This window comes from Morus notabilis, unplaced genomic scaffold (assembly GCF_000414095.1).
Source record: "Morus notabilis unplaced genomic scaffold, ASM41409v2 Scaffold1221, whole genome shotgun sequence".
In the NCBI taxonomy this organism is placed as follows: Eukaryota; Viridiplantae; Streptophyta; class Magnoliopsida; order Rosales; family Moraceae; genus Morus; species Morus notabilis.
Window position 1 is genome coordinate 58,033 of NW_010363645.1, and position 13,169 is coordinate 71,201.

Genomic DNA, 13,169 nt, shown 5'->3' on the forward strand with positions numbered 1-13,169 from the left:
TAAAACTTAAAACTGAAAACTCGAATCGGTAAAATGAACGAGACCTTATATTACAAATGAGTTATTGACAATGCGAGAAATGAAAGAATGTTTATATTCGATCTTGGAGAACTCAATGGTTGGTTGGAATATGGTTAATGTATGAAGAGAGTAAGGCCCCGTTTACTTCACTGATTCGAGTTTAGAATTCGAGTTGAGATGTGACTTTATGTTAGAGCTTTTTACTGTAACAAAAAAGTTAGATGTGATTGTTTGTGAGAGCTTTTTACTGTAGAAAAACTCGAATTCTAAACTCGAATCAGCGAAGTGAACGGGACCTAAATAAGCAACTAGATCAAGGTCTAGTTCTATCTTTTTTTTTTTTTTTTTTTTTTTTTTTTAATTATTCATTTTTTTTTTGCTGAATTACTCAATGATAGATTAGTCATTTGGAAGGAAGGCAATGTAAATGCGGACCCGCATCAAAGGTTATGAAATTTTGATAGTAACAAAACTGATATAAATTCTCTCGAGTCTCGACATCCTTTGAATATAACATGAATAGTGTGCTTGAAAGTGAAATAAACCAAACTTCATGGCATAACATAAAATGGATGATTTTTCAGCCGAAAAAAGAAGAGGGGAAAAAAGAGTATCAATGTTTAAGATGTTAAACCTTATTTGTGTGCATATATGTAGGAACTCCAGCTAATTATTCATCTTCATATAGTAATACGCAGCTAAACCTAAATTCAGAATTATACATGGAAGCCGCAAAAAAGACGCTGCTACATAATCAAAAACACACAAAGTACAGTTAGTCCAGGCTTCTATAATGCTGCTATACACATAAATAAATATAAAAATAAAAAATAAAAAAAAAATAAAAAATCTATATCAAAGAAGCCCAATCCGGGCCCCACATAAAAGGTAGTAGGACCTGCTCGTAAGACCTCCAAAGCACTAGAAATTAAGACATCTCCACATGCTAGTGAAGCTTATGAACAAGACGGCAAACACAACTACCCTAAACATAAAGGAAAATAACCAGGTTGAGCCAGTCTCCGAGAACACAGAAATGACCTTCTTCTTGCCCGTCTTCGAGATTGAGTATGATCTCATTGTTGTGCCTGGTTCTTGACATGTTTTACCGTCATCAACAGGACCCGAGAAGGGTGTTTTCTGGGGTTCGTCCACGCTACCAGTGGCGTGCTGTTCAACAGCTTTTTCCTCCTGCAAATAGCAGTAGAATAGCCTTTCAAGAATCCATGTGATAGACATCAGCGGATTGTAAAGAAAGTTGCAGCTTCAAAGCTAATTACCTCTTTAACTACCGGTTTTGATTCTTCTTCCGGCTTATTGTTCTGACGTCCTACAGACTTGAAGCTGCAGCTAATTTGAAGTTTCTTCTGCAAGCGTAATCTTCTCGGTGCAGCCCCTTGTATCATCGTTACATGTGGTGCCTCGGTTTCAATGCTGCTTGGTGGATTCTGCAGCTGGCGAGTCCTCCTGATTATCACAGGTCCGGAATCCTCGTTCAAAATTGGGTTCAAATCATTGATAGATACTGCAGAACCAAATGGCAGAACATTTCTGCTGTAGGGCTCAGCATGCGCTAAATAACCAGTACTGTGATCTTCAGGATTTTCTGTGTATATGGAAGCCTCTCCAGGAAAAGTGCCCACAAAGGACATCGCTCCTTGCAATCCTGCCTCAAGCTGCATGCAATGAGAAAAATCTAAGGTTACTTTCAAGAGAAAAAAAAAATCTCAAAGTGGTTCGAAGAAACCATCATTTTGGACATAGTAAGCGCACAACCTAGTTATTGCAGAAAAAGAAAACTCAACGACTTGGGACAAAACTTACTAGACCAACTGATAAAAAGCGCCTTGAGAGCTTCATCTCACCTTCTCTAATTGAGCTTGTCCATCACCATATAACACACCATTGAAACCAGAAGCTGCATTCGTCATTGTTGTGCTCTCGACAACCTGATTATTTTCGGTGACAAAATCTTCCGTTGCATCCTCCCCTGAATTATTAAGAACGGACTTCAGGAACTGAGTGACATCATCCGACTCATTGGTCCCGTACTGAAACTGCACCCCACTATGACCAGTGCTACAATCATTGGCAACAGGGTAATACATGCAAGAAGATCCTAGCTCGGCTTGCATCTGTGAGTGCAGAGGAGAAAATATTTTGCAATCTAGCGGCCCAGGTGTGGGGGCATAAAAAATTTTCAGGTCTTCCTCCAGCTCCTGATCACTCTGTAGAACAGAGCATGGACAAAACGGAACAACTTAAATTATCTTGTTTTATCCCACTGAAAACAATACTAAACAAAGACTCAGACCCTCCACACTCACCTCACTAGCTGTTTCTTCTATCCCTTGATCTCCTGCATCATAAGCGCTATAGCTATTGCTGGGAAAAGCAATAGCTCCTCCCGCCTCTGATGTCATGTCATCAAAAGTTTCGATCATCGAATATTCTATTTTCGTGGGAAGCATTTCAGGTTGCTTTCCAGATGCTAGAGGTCCTAGAGTCACTTCTTGCTCGGACTGCGTATCCACAGGAGAAGATTTGGTGATAGGAGATGACACAGTTGTTTCAGCTGCCTCACAGTTCACACCTTCAATACTCTCATCATGTTTCTTGAACAAACGACAGAGGACAAAGGGACTCTGGATAAGATTGAACAACATATATATGAGAAACATAACTAAAAGGGTCCAAGCCACATTCTCAAATTTCTCCACCTTAAATTTGCTCAAAATCTCAAATCAAGCAATGTGTTTTAACAAATAAACAAGTCTAAATTATGAATTTGGAATGGAAACAAAAACATAGAAACAAAGCAACTGATACCAAATAGGGCAGAGAATAAGCAAATAGAGAATAAAGAACTACCTGGCCAGGGTTAGTTCCATCGAGCTCCTGCAACGTGGGGCGATACTCGTGCATTACCCAGTTGGTCCTCTTCCCCTTAGGAGCACGGCCTGTGTAGAAGACCAAAGTCTTCTTCATTCCAATCTGGAGTGTTCCGGACTTTATCTTACGATCTCTACCAGTTGCCTTCCAATATCCTGCCTTTGTAGCCCTGTTCAACCGATGCCCATTTGGGTACTTCCGGTCCTGTGGACAGAAGAAGAACCACTCCGGATCCCTCGTAGGTATCATCGATAAATCTGCAGCCAAAACAAAGATTAATTAAATTTAGACAAACATGAAGGCCAAACACATGAACATTTTTAGTGGAAAATCAAAAAAATTCAATCAATCCTCCCAAATGAAAAGAAACTCAAACTAACCTAATTATCACTTAAGGATCACAGGAATCACACAATTCCCAAGAAAAACGAAACAATTTAAGTCCAATTGGAAAACTTAAGGCCCAAAATGACAAATTTAGTGGGAAAAATGAAGGAGTAATCTTGACAAATACCCTTTAAAAGTGCATGGGTCAGAATTTTTACCCTTTAGTCTTGATTCATAACCTTTTCTATCAAATAATTACACTAACAAAAGAGTATTTACGAAGAATTAAAGAGTAAAAGTCCAGACTCATGCACTATTAAGGATAAATTCTCTATTTTTTTCAAAATGGGGTGATGATGGTGGGGAATTAAATCAATCGATTAAAGTTAAGTCTAATATAAAAAATCTCACAATTGCAACAAAAACAACAACAAAAAAGGGTAAACAATTTATGTCAAGCTCAATAGAAAATTCATTGTACGCATATATACAAGGAAAAGAAAAGAATCAACAAACAATTAAATCAACATAAATGGCTAATTTCTAAACCAACAAATTAAATTAAAGAAAAAAAAAGCATAATTTTTTTTTTCTTTCAATTGGAGCAAATAGAATGCGAATGAGAAAAAGGTACCAGGCAAATCCCAGGGCTCCAATTTACAAACATCGATTTCGCGAATAACAGAGACTAGTTGAACCTCGCCATTGATCTTCAACCGCAAGTAGTAATCGACGAGCTCCTCGTCCGTCGGTCGGAACCTGAACCCCAGAGGCAGAGAATTCAGGGAGGACAAAACCGCCATTTCACCCACTGCCATGATTTTCCACCACAAAAATACACACAGAGAGAAAGAGAGAGAAACAGCTATAGAGAGAGAGTGAATCAATCAATGAACCATAAGCTGAAGAGCGAGAACTGGGAAAGAGAGCCCAATTTCATGAATTTAAAAAAAAAAAAAAAAAAAAAAAGATAAACCCTAGGAAATCGCTAGGAATCAAGGAGAGTTCAGTCAGATGATGGTCCCATGGGCCATGGATTTTTTTTTTTTTTTTCTTTGGATTCGCAGGTAAGAGAAAAGCAGAGCAAACCCAGAGAAAGTGAAAATCAGAGAGAGAGGTCGAGAGCGAGTCGAATCGGTGAGTTCGGTCGACGAGTCTCTCTGTCGGGTTCCGATTCTTCCGAAGACCAATACCCGCGCTTATATCCCCTGTATATTCCGCGTTAATTTTTAACCTTCTTCTTGTTTGTATTTTCGGATTTACCATTCTCTCTTGGAAGCTTGCGGGGGGGAATTCAGTACTAACGATGGTCAATCAAGGGTAGAATGGAGAAACTGAACGAGATCTAAATGAACGTTAAGGTGGCAAATCAATCAGGAACTGCCACGTGTTAGCTTACGTAGGCTGAATCGATGGGCCCGCGTTTTTCCATTACTATAATATGGGAAATTGCCATGAATCTTGCTCTCTGCTTCCTCGCTGCTTCTAACTTTCACATTATTAAGATCATTTTTCAACGATTTACTTTTTTTTTTCTTTTGTTAATTCTTTTAGGGATGGTGTCGTGATAATATAAGGAAAAAGTTTGTGCTATGATGATGAAAAGAAAACATATCATTTATGGCAAGAAAAAATATAAAATATACATTGAACATAAGTTCAACCATTTGTGTATTATCAAATTTGTGATATGAACTAGCAAAAAGAAAATTTGTGGTATGGTATTTTTTACTTCAAAAAAAAAAATTATTTGTGATATGGTATGATCAAACAGTTAAAAAAATACAAATAAATAGGTACCTTGCATATTTTGTCTTTTTTTTAAAATAAAAAAAAAATAGGTAGCTAGCAATTTTTCAAGAAAAAAAAGGCAATTTTACAAGAAAAAAAACGTTTGGTTGGAGGATTCAAACTATGTGATTGGAACCATTTTCAATTTACGTGAATTTTTTGTGAGAGAAAATACTGTAGCGAACCACGAATCATGATTCGAATCAAGGAACGAATCTCTCTACCAAACATCAAACTTCCCATTTTCCTAATATATCCACGTCACATTTCAGTTTGGTGGAGGGTCCCTATAAAGGGCAAAAAGTAAAATATTGCCCATAGGCAGGGACTAGGAAGGAAGGGTCGTCTTGTCAATAGGCCTTTGATTGGGGTCCTAGCCTTGCAATTCTGAATCTTCAAGGTTAAGGAACACGCATTATAGAAGTGGGAAAAAAATTAATATGTATATATTATACATTGATAGTGAAATAGCAAACAGCGGAGTAAAATCTAGCTGAAAATTTTTATATTTGGGAGAAATTTCAGATTTTTGGATGAAAGCGACATGTCTATAATGTTTTTCTCAATCTCTAGTGGGCGTTTTCTAACTTTGCTATATGTAATTTGATTGAATTGATGACAAAAAGTTTACCCTCTTGAATTTGAAAGCAAATTATAATGGCAATACCATGAAAGTTGTTTCCAATGAATGGGAGTGACAATAAGCGATATATTCTGCAGTCTACACTTGAAATAAACAAGTCTGGCTCATTTGGTTTATAAGTCTGAAAAAAAAAAACTATATTGTAGTAAAAATATTTAAACAGTAATTCAAATCTATAAAATAAACTCATGCGGATCACTTTTTTTTTGTTGAAGGACCCGTTTAATTCGGTGATTCAAGTTTTTAATTCGAGTTTAGGTGTGACTTTATATGAGAACTTTTTACTGTAGCAAAAAAATAAAATGTGATTATTTCTGAGAGCTTTTTACTATAAGAAAACTCAAATTCTAAACTTGAATAGTAAAATGAACGGAGCTTAAGTTTGCCTTATAGACAACTCCATTCCCTTTTGTGAGCATTCAATATACTCATTTATATCACTTGTGGTAATCATCATATTCATTTTTTAACCAGCCAAATACTGACGTATAAAAATGGTGTGGAATTGCATGTTATAATCAGTAAATTGGTAGTCGAGATGTAAAATTGTTAGTCTTATTGATTGGAAAATATGATGATAATCCAAGTAGTTATGTGTATTGGGAGAAAGAGGAAAATATGCTAAGATTTGAGATGAATTAAAATTAATAGGCCAATAGTTTACGTAAGTTAATAAATAGGCCAAATTATTATTTTTGTCCATAACTTGTCTGATTATGAACTATAATTTGACAAGTTATTCATGGTAAAATTATTATTTTCGTCCATAACTTGTCTGATTATGAACTATAATTTGACAAGTTATTCATGGTTTTTGTCCATAACTTGTCTGGCTATGAACCATAACTTGACAAGTTTATCCATAACTTATCTGATTATGAACTATAACTTGACAAGTTATGACCTATGAATTTCTATAATTAAAAATTGACCTATATACTTTCTTAAACTTTTTATATTAGTATATTTTCTACCATTTCCAATATGTATTTAGTATAAGTTTTCGTATGTAATTATTTTTTCTTATAAGAAAAGAATTCAACAATTTTGTTGAACTAAACTTGTGACTTATTTACTTTATGTAAGCTCTATCCTAGATCATAGTGTGAACACAAGGGAAAATAAATAATAAAAATAAATAATAAAAAATAAAAGAGAGAAGATGGTGCATCAACTAGGATCTATTCTATTGGTTATAACCTTTTGAGCGTGGAAAGTGATTTGTGACTCAGAGAAACGGCAAGAAATAGGCTTTTAATGGGGAACAAACGTGAAGGCGAATATTTTTCGCACTTTGTCCCTACCACGTAAACAATGAATTCTTTTTAACTTTAAAGTTAAAGGTTTCTTTTAACTATAAAGTTAAAGGTTTCATCTTCCACTATCTATTTATAAATTGCGAGTTCTTCTATCAATTTGGGCTTTTCATTCTTTAATTTGAGGAAATTAAATAGAAAAAAAAAATTAGTTTTAAGTTGAGTTTGACATGATTTGTGGGTGCGTGTTTCTTAATCACAGGAAATTAAATAGAAAAAAAAAATAGTTTTAAGTTGAGTTTGACATGATTTGTGGGTGCGTGTTTCTTAATCAAGGAAACATCCCACCTTAATTAGAGCATTAAAGAATGAAAAAAGTTTAGCATTCATCCTTAACAAGAATTATAAGTAACACTACAAGTTCCTAAATCCCTAAGACCAACTTAAATTATCTTCCACTTTTTCTGAGGATTTTTATACTATTATTTCCTTAAAAGAAAGTGTTAAATTTCCACTTATTTTATCTTTTATAAGCAGGAGAAAGAATCAGAATTTGTCATCATTCCCTACATCTTTTCATTGCAACTCCGAATTATTATCTCTAACATCTTCCTAAAGAGATTTCAACTTTCCATTGTATCCTTTCTAAAAGAAAACCTTAATTTTTTTTTTTTTAGGTATTAAAGTGACATAAATGTTAAAGTTCTGAACCATGCCCTTGAATAAATAAATACACTAGGAAAGTTTTTAATTATATTAAATTTTAATACATTGTTTCATTCTCTTGTTTGTTCTCCTGTCACTATTTGCCAAGTCTATGGCACCCTTCTTTTTGTTTTTGCTTGAATTATTTAATCATTTTAATTTTTTCTTTCTATTGTTTGTTTTTTCTTTTCTCAGTCATATCAAATGACTGAAATCAACTTTAATTTAATAACATTACTTCTTTTTGCTAATCTAATTAGGGCTGGCAATTCGTGTTTACGGGCTGTGTTCGGGCCAACACGATTACAGCACAATACGATTATAGTGAGCATGAACACGATACGATTAATAAACGTGTCAAAAATCCAAACACAAACACAAAATGCTAATAACACGGTTAACACGACACGACACGCGAACACGATTACTAAACGTGCCGTGACGGGCCGACACGAAAAAAACACGTTTATGACCCGTTTATGACCCAACTAGCAAAAATAGTGAAATTTTATATTGTATTCAAAATTATATTAATTGACTACTTAATATCACTTATAGTTAAAATCATGCATAATAGCTAACACACATTAAAATATCCAAATATCAAACACACACATGCATACACCCTCCTTAACAAAATTTCTCTCCTGAAAAACTATATACCCTCCTCCTGAAGAATTAATGAAATTATAATTGCACGTCCTGATCTCACACTCAGAAAAACTGATACAATAGGCATGCTACAAATAAGCAAGTGACCTTCTACAACAGCTGTCAAATGACTTTAGTGCAAAATGTTGTACTCAACTTCTTACAGAAACTTGTTGCAACAATTTCTATAATATTTACTGTTAAAAAGTTGATTTGAAAAACCAATCACGTTAATTCTTGAAGTCTTTCTATGTAAAGCCTCACAAACCTACACGTGATCCTCATAAGTAAGTGAAATTCGTCTAGCTAGCCAAATCACATTCATATCAATCAAATCATCAATCATTAACTTACCGAACTTGAAGCAAATGTTAACTTTCACGTGGCATTCTAATACCCACACATATCATGTGGCATTGCCATTAACGTAGGCAGATAAAACTAATTCAACAACAAGAAATTCTAATAATGCAAATCCAATTGGATAGGAGAGAACCTCTATAGTTATTAGAAGTTAAACATAAACAAGTTACAAGGAAGAAGAAAATTCACAAGTTTGATAAGAACTATCCTGCGGCAATAAACTCTCTCTTCCTTATCATGTATACATCCTTCAAAAGAAACCCCACAAAGTGATCTTAAATTTCTACTCCAATAAATACATTCTAGCAATCTATGCATGCTGATTTGAGGACCATATCCACCTGAATTTCCCCCAAAATTCTTTGAGCAACCAAGCCGAAAATCCCATCACATTCCTCTCCAATAAAATTAACCAAATTCCTCAACATTCTAAAACTTCAAATACCTAAAGTAATCCTATAAACTTTCCATAAATTTCTTATTCAACACATACATTCTTGCTATTGAAGCAATATAAACCAATATCCATATTAGTTTTCTCCAAATTCTCCGAGCAACCAAGCCGGAAATCCCACACTCCTCTCCAATAATATTAACCAAATTCCTCAACATTCTAAAACCTAAATACGCAATGCAATGCTATAAACTATTCTTTAATTACTTATGCAATACTTTATACATGCATTATTCTTGCTATTGAACAGAGAAATTCGTCAGCACGCATAAATCCCCAAATACACAGCCAAACCCTAAAAATCCAAATTATGCATAGAATAGCAGCAAAGATTCAAAAACTAAATACCTCCAAATCGATGCCCATCGTCTCAGCAACATGGCGCATAATCGAGTGAACGAGCTTGCTCTTGTTGTACCTCTCCTCGCATGCCTGAATATCCTCTTCCAAAACCCTACGCTTGCTCAAATCGATGTAGCCCTGAGGAGATGGAAACGGCGAGTGAGGACTGAGGCGGGCGTGAGGAGTGAGGCGGGTGTGAGAGAATGAGAGAGAGAACTTAGGGTTTTCTCTTAAAAAAAAAAAATATATATATATATATATATGACCTTAATAAACGGGTCGGGCCGTGTCGGCACGATAATGGCCCGTATAATTAAACGGGTTAAGTGTGTTAAACGGGCTGGCACGAATCCAGCCTTTTTATTTTCGTGTTATTCGTGCCAGCCCGTTAACGGCCCAATTAATAATCGTGCAGTTCAAACTCATTTATCTCGTGTCGTGTCAGAAATTGCCGGCCCTAAATCTAATAACATTACTTCTTGTTCACCAATTCTTGCAAAAATTCCTAATTTCACTGACTTGTGTCAGTGAATAAGTACATGTAGGCTACAGATTTTCCATTAAAGAGGCTAATCTTTTAGGTTGGACCAATAATTTTCCTTGCAAAGTTTATTGTATAAAATTCAATTCTATTTTGACTGTAACTATAATAATTAACATACAAAGTTGACACAGCAACCAATTATAGTGAAACTGCAAAGTGCCATTTACACAGGGAAATAGAGAAGGAAGAATCTGGATTGAAACATACACTTTTTCTAAGCAAAAATCTTCAAGAAATCACATAGACGTGGGAGACCAGATATGGAGTTTATCAGTATATGCAGTTCAATTTGTTCACAAAAAGTTTGGCTTATCAAATGGGTTTTAGTGGAGCAAAAATCTCTTACTAGACAAGTTGTGTTGAAATTAAACCAGAATGCAAAAGTTACTTGGACAGTGCAAATCACCATGCTACAAAAAGGTGATATTGCTGTGTGGGCTTAAATCTATTTACAAATGTACAAAATCTTGAACTTCTTCTCTCGCTTTCTTTTATTCCGTTTTGGGATGGAAAATCAGAACAAAACTTCCACCTTGTGTAAACTGAATAGCAGAAGGCCAGTGAAATGCTCGAAAGGAATAGGAATGGAAGCAGAGTTCTTCGCGAAAATGGTTCGTTAAACCAAGAACTTTGATGGCCCAACTTCCATTAGTATCTTTCGTGTTTCTTTATGCACAAGCAAGCTTAAATCTTTGGCACTACGAAGGCTCGTCAAGATATTAACTGGGAGCATGGCATCCTAATTGGTGAAAACACCACGGTGAGGCGTGCGTGGTCTGAGAGAGAGTAGTCATCAGGCCATCTCCCTTTCTCTACTTCAGGAGGGAAGAGAACTGCATTTTTTATGCTGAAACCGATTGTTTGTTGCTTGTTGTCCTTTGAACCGCCGTCTTGGACCATGCTTACATGTTCGTCTCCTTGTTCAGACCCCGTTGAATTCCAAATTCGCTGCTGCAAGGCCATAGTTTACAGCACAAAGATCACTATTTACGAACTTATTTTATTCTTAGTTAACTTGTTTCTTGAGCCAAACTCCAAAAGCAAAGGAAAATTGAGGCTTTGTTAAGTGTTCTAATAATAACAACATATAAATAAACAGAGAAATTGTGGATGAGAATAATGTACCTGAAATTCTTTGAAATCAAGAACTCCATTGCCATCTATATCTGCTTGAACCCACAAGTCCTTTGTTTCTTCAACGTTGAGTCCATAGCAATGGCCAATCAAATTAAGCTGAAGAAAAGAAATGTTATATTAGTCAACATATTTCATAGATAAACAAGTTCAAGTAGTTTGATTAGGGTAAAAAAAAACAAAAAACAAAAAAGGACCATACCTGTCGAAGTGCTTCACAGAAACCTGAGTAGGTTATGTAGTCGTCGCGATTATCAGCCTTGAGAAAGGCAAACGCATCATGTTCTGTCAGCGAAGCTCTTCTAAGTAGATACTGAAAACAGAAAGTTACAAAATCTTTAGAGACTGAATAGCTGAACATAAAAGTAAAACTTGTGTTCAATATGGTCACTGCGTGAAATTTATAAAAGTCGTGGCTATGTAACTTGTGTAAGGTAGAATTGACCTTGAACATGCCAAATACTGCTTCAATCCAACTCATTTTTAGGAGTTTCCTGTAACTGTTAGGATTAAGAAGCCATATGAAATCGACACCGCATATGTTCCCCCGATGGTTGCGATGGCTGACCCACTACAATAGGCAGAATGAAACTATCAGTACCGGCATAAGAATGAAATTCTAATTCCTAAAAATAGATAATTATACACTAGAATCAAATGTTTGATTTCCCTCCTATTTCACTTCGTTCCTTTCCAAACTCTTTCCCTAAAGAGTGATATTGGAGATACTGACCTTCTGTGCATCGGCATCGGTATACTGATGAGCAGTGTCATAAGATGAGACAAATCCTTGGGACCTAAGGAACTTGTAAACATGTCCACGTTTGCTTCCATTCCAGTCACTGCAAGAAACAGACATTGCAAGAGTACTTTAACAAATTAGTGACACTCTAAAACAGGAAAAAGAGAGAGCAAAATGTAAAGAAACAAAAGGGTAACCGAAGGCGCAGGCAGTAAGATTACCCGCAGAGTATTATGGACATGGGATTCAGATTGTTCTCCTTCTGATAAGATTCTACCCATTGCAGGATTTTGTAGACCTATTATGAGAGACAACAAAGTATGATCAACAAATGACATTATGAAGAGTAAGTAGACAAAAACAATTGACACTCAAATAAAAAGACAGAATGGAATGGAAAACGAAGTTACCTGATTCAATCTTACTAGACACAAACTCGAATCATGAGGAAACAACAAGTGAGTGTTCACGATGAGAATTTCCTGCCGAATATCATTGTTATTTCGACACTGCGCAATTGGGGTGGCTAATTCGACGTGTAACAACTGAGCAACACGATCCCCGCAATCGTTGAAAAGCAACTCTCGACAGTTAAGTACTCTAAAGTAGTCCTTGTGGACCGCAGTCAGTAAGCCTGCAGGATCCAACAAAAACATCTTAATCCGATGAAGAAAAAAAAGAGACTGTCATAACAATGCTCAAAATTAGATCGTAGTAACAATGTACTATTAGATTTATGTAATCGGTTTGAGTATCTACAGCAAATGTAAATCTCAATAATCACCAACTCCCTCTTCTATCTATTTCTTGATGTATGACTGAACAAAAAGAAGCATTCTTCAATGGGAATATAACATTATTCTCGGAAGAAAAAGCCCAATCTCGAACATCTTAGGTCCGAGTCTTACTAGGACTCTCGCACTTTTGACTAATTAGGCTTCTCGACTGTTTCTTTGGTAAACAATCTCCCCCAACATAAGGTTAGTCTACAATCAACTAAGGTAAAAGCATATCTTTTAAAAGATTATTCTTCTTCAAAATGAAAAAGCTCAAAAAACTTTGTTTATGTTGGTGTGGATATCATGAGTCTTACTAGGACTCTCGCACTTTTGACTAATTAGGCTTCTGGACTGTTTCTTTGGTAAACAATCTCCCCCAACTTAAGGTTAGTCTACAATCAACTAAGGTAAAAGCATATCTTTTAAAAGATTGTTCTTTTTCAAAATGAAAAAGCTCAAAAAACTTTGTTTATGTTGGTGTGGATATCAGACCGGCAAAAAAAAAAAAAAAAAAAAAAAAAAGGC

General features: G+C 35.5%; 2 protein-coding genes across 2 annotated transcripts in view; both read right to left on the bottom strand.

The window, feature by feature from the left end:
- Positions 1 to 615: 615 nt before the first annotated feature.
- Positions 616 to 4,381, bottom strand: LOC21386173 (protein NTM1-like 9). Its single transcript, XM_010104767.2, has 6 exons — positions 3,875 to 4,381; positions 2,893 to 3,170; positions 2,349 to 2,666; positions 1,887 to 2,249; positions 1,302 to 1,697; positions 616 to 1,212 (listed from the first exon to the last, which is right to left on the bottom strand). Exons 1-6 carry the CDS (start codon positions 4,056 to 4,058, stop codon positions 943 to 945), a joined length of 1,809 nt encoding a protein of 602 aa, XP_010103069.1. The 5' UTR covers positions 4,059 to 4,381; the 3' UTR covers positions 616 to 942.
- A 6,070-nt stretch (positions 4,382 to 10,451) lies between these two features.
- Positions 10,452 to 13,169, bottom strand: part of LOC21386174 (uncharacterized calcium-binding protein At1g02270) — a 4,273-nt gene continuing 1,555 nt past the window's right edge. Inside the window, exons 4-10 of the mRNA XM_024169890.1 lie at positions 12,276 to 12,499; positions 12,087 to 12,163; positions 11,857 to 11,965; positions 11,569 to 11,694; positions 11,326 to 11,436; positions 11,115 to 11,222; positions 10,452 to 10,940 (exon numbers count right to left, since the gene is read on the bottom strand). Of these exons, the coding sequence (XP_024025658.1) occupies positions 10,701 to 10,940; positions 11,115 to 11,222; positions 11,326 to 11,436; positions 11,569 to 11,694; positions 11,857 to 11,965; positions 12,087 to 12,163; positions 12,276 to 12,499 (995 nt within the window). The 3' untranslated portion in view covers positions 10,452 to 10,700. The remainder of the gene's footprint in view (positions 10,941 to 11,114; positions 11,223 to 11,325; positions 11,437 to 11,568; positions 11,695 to 11,856; positions 11,966 to 12,086; positions 12,164 to 12,275; positions 12,500 to 13,169) is intronic.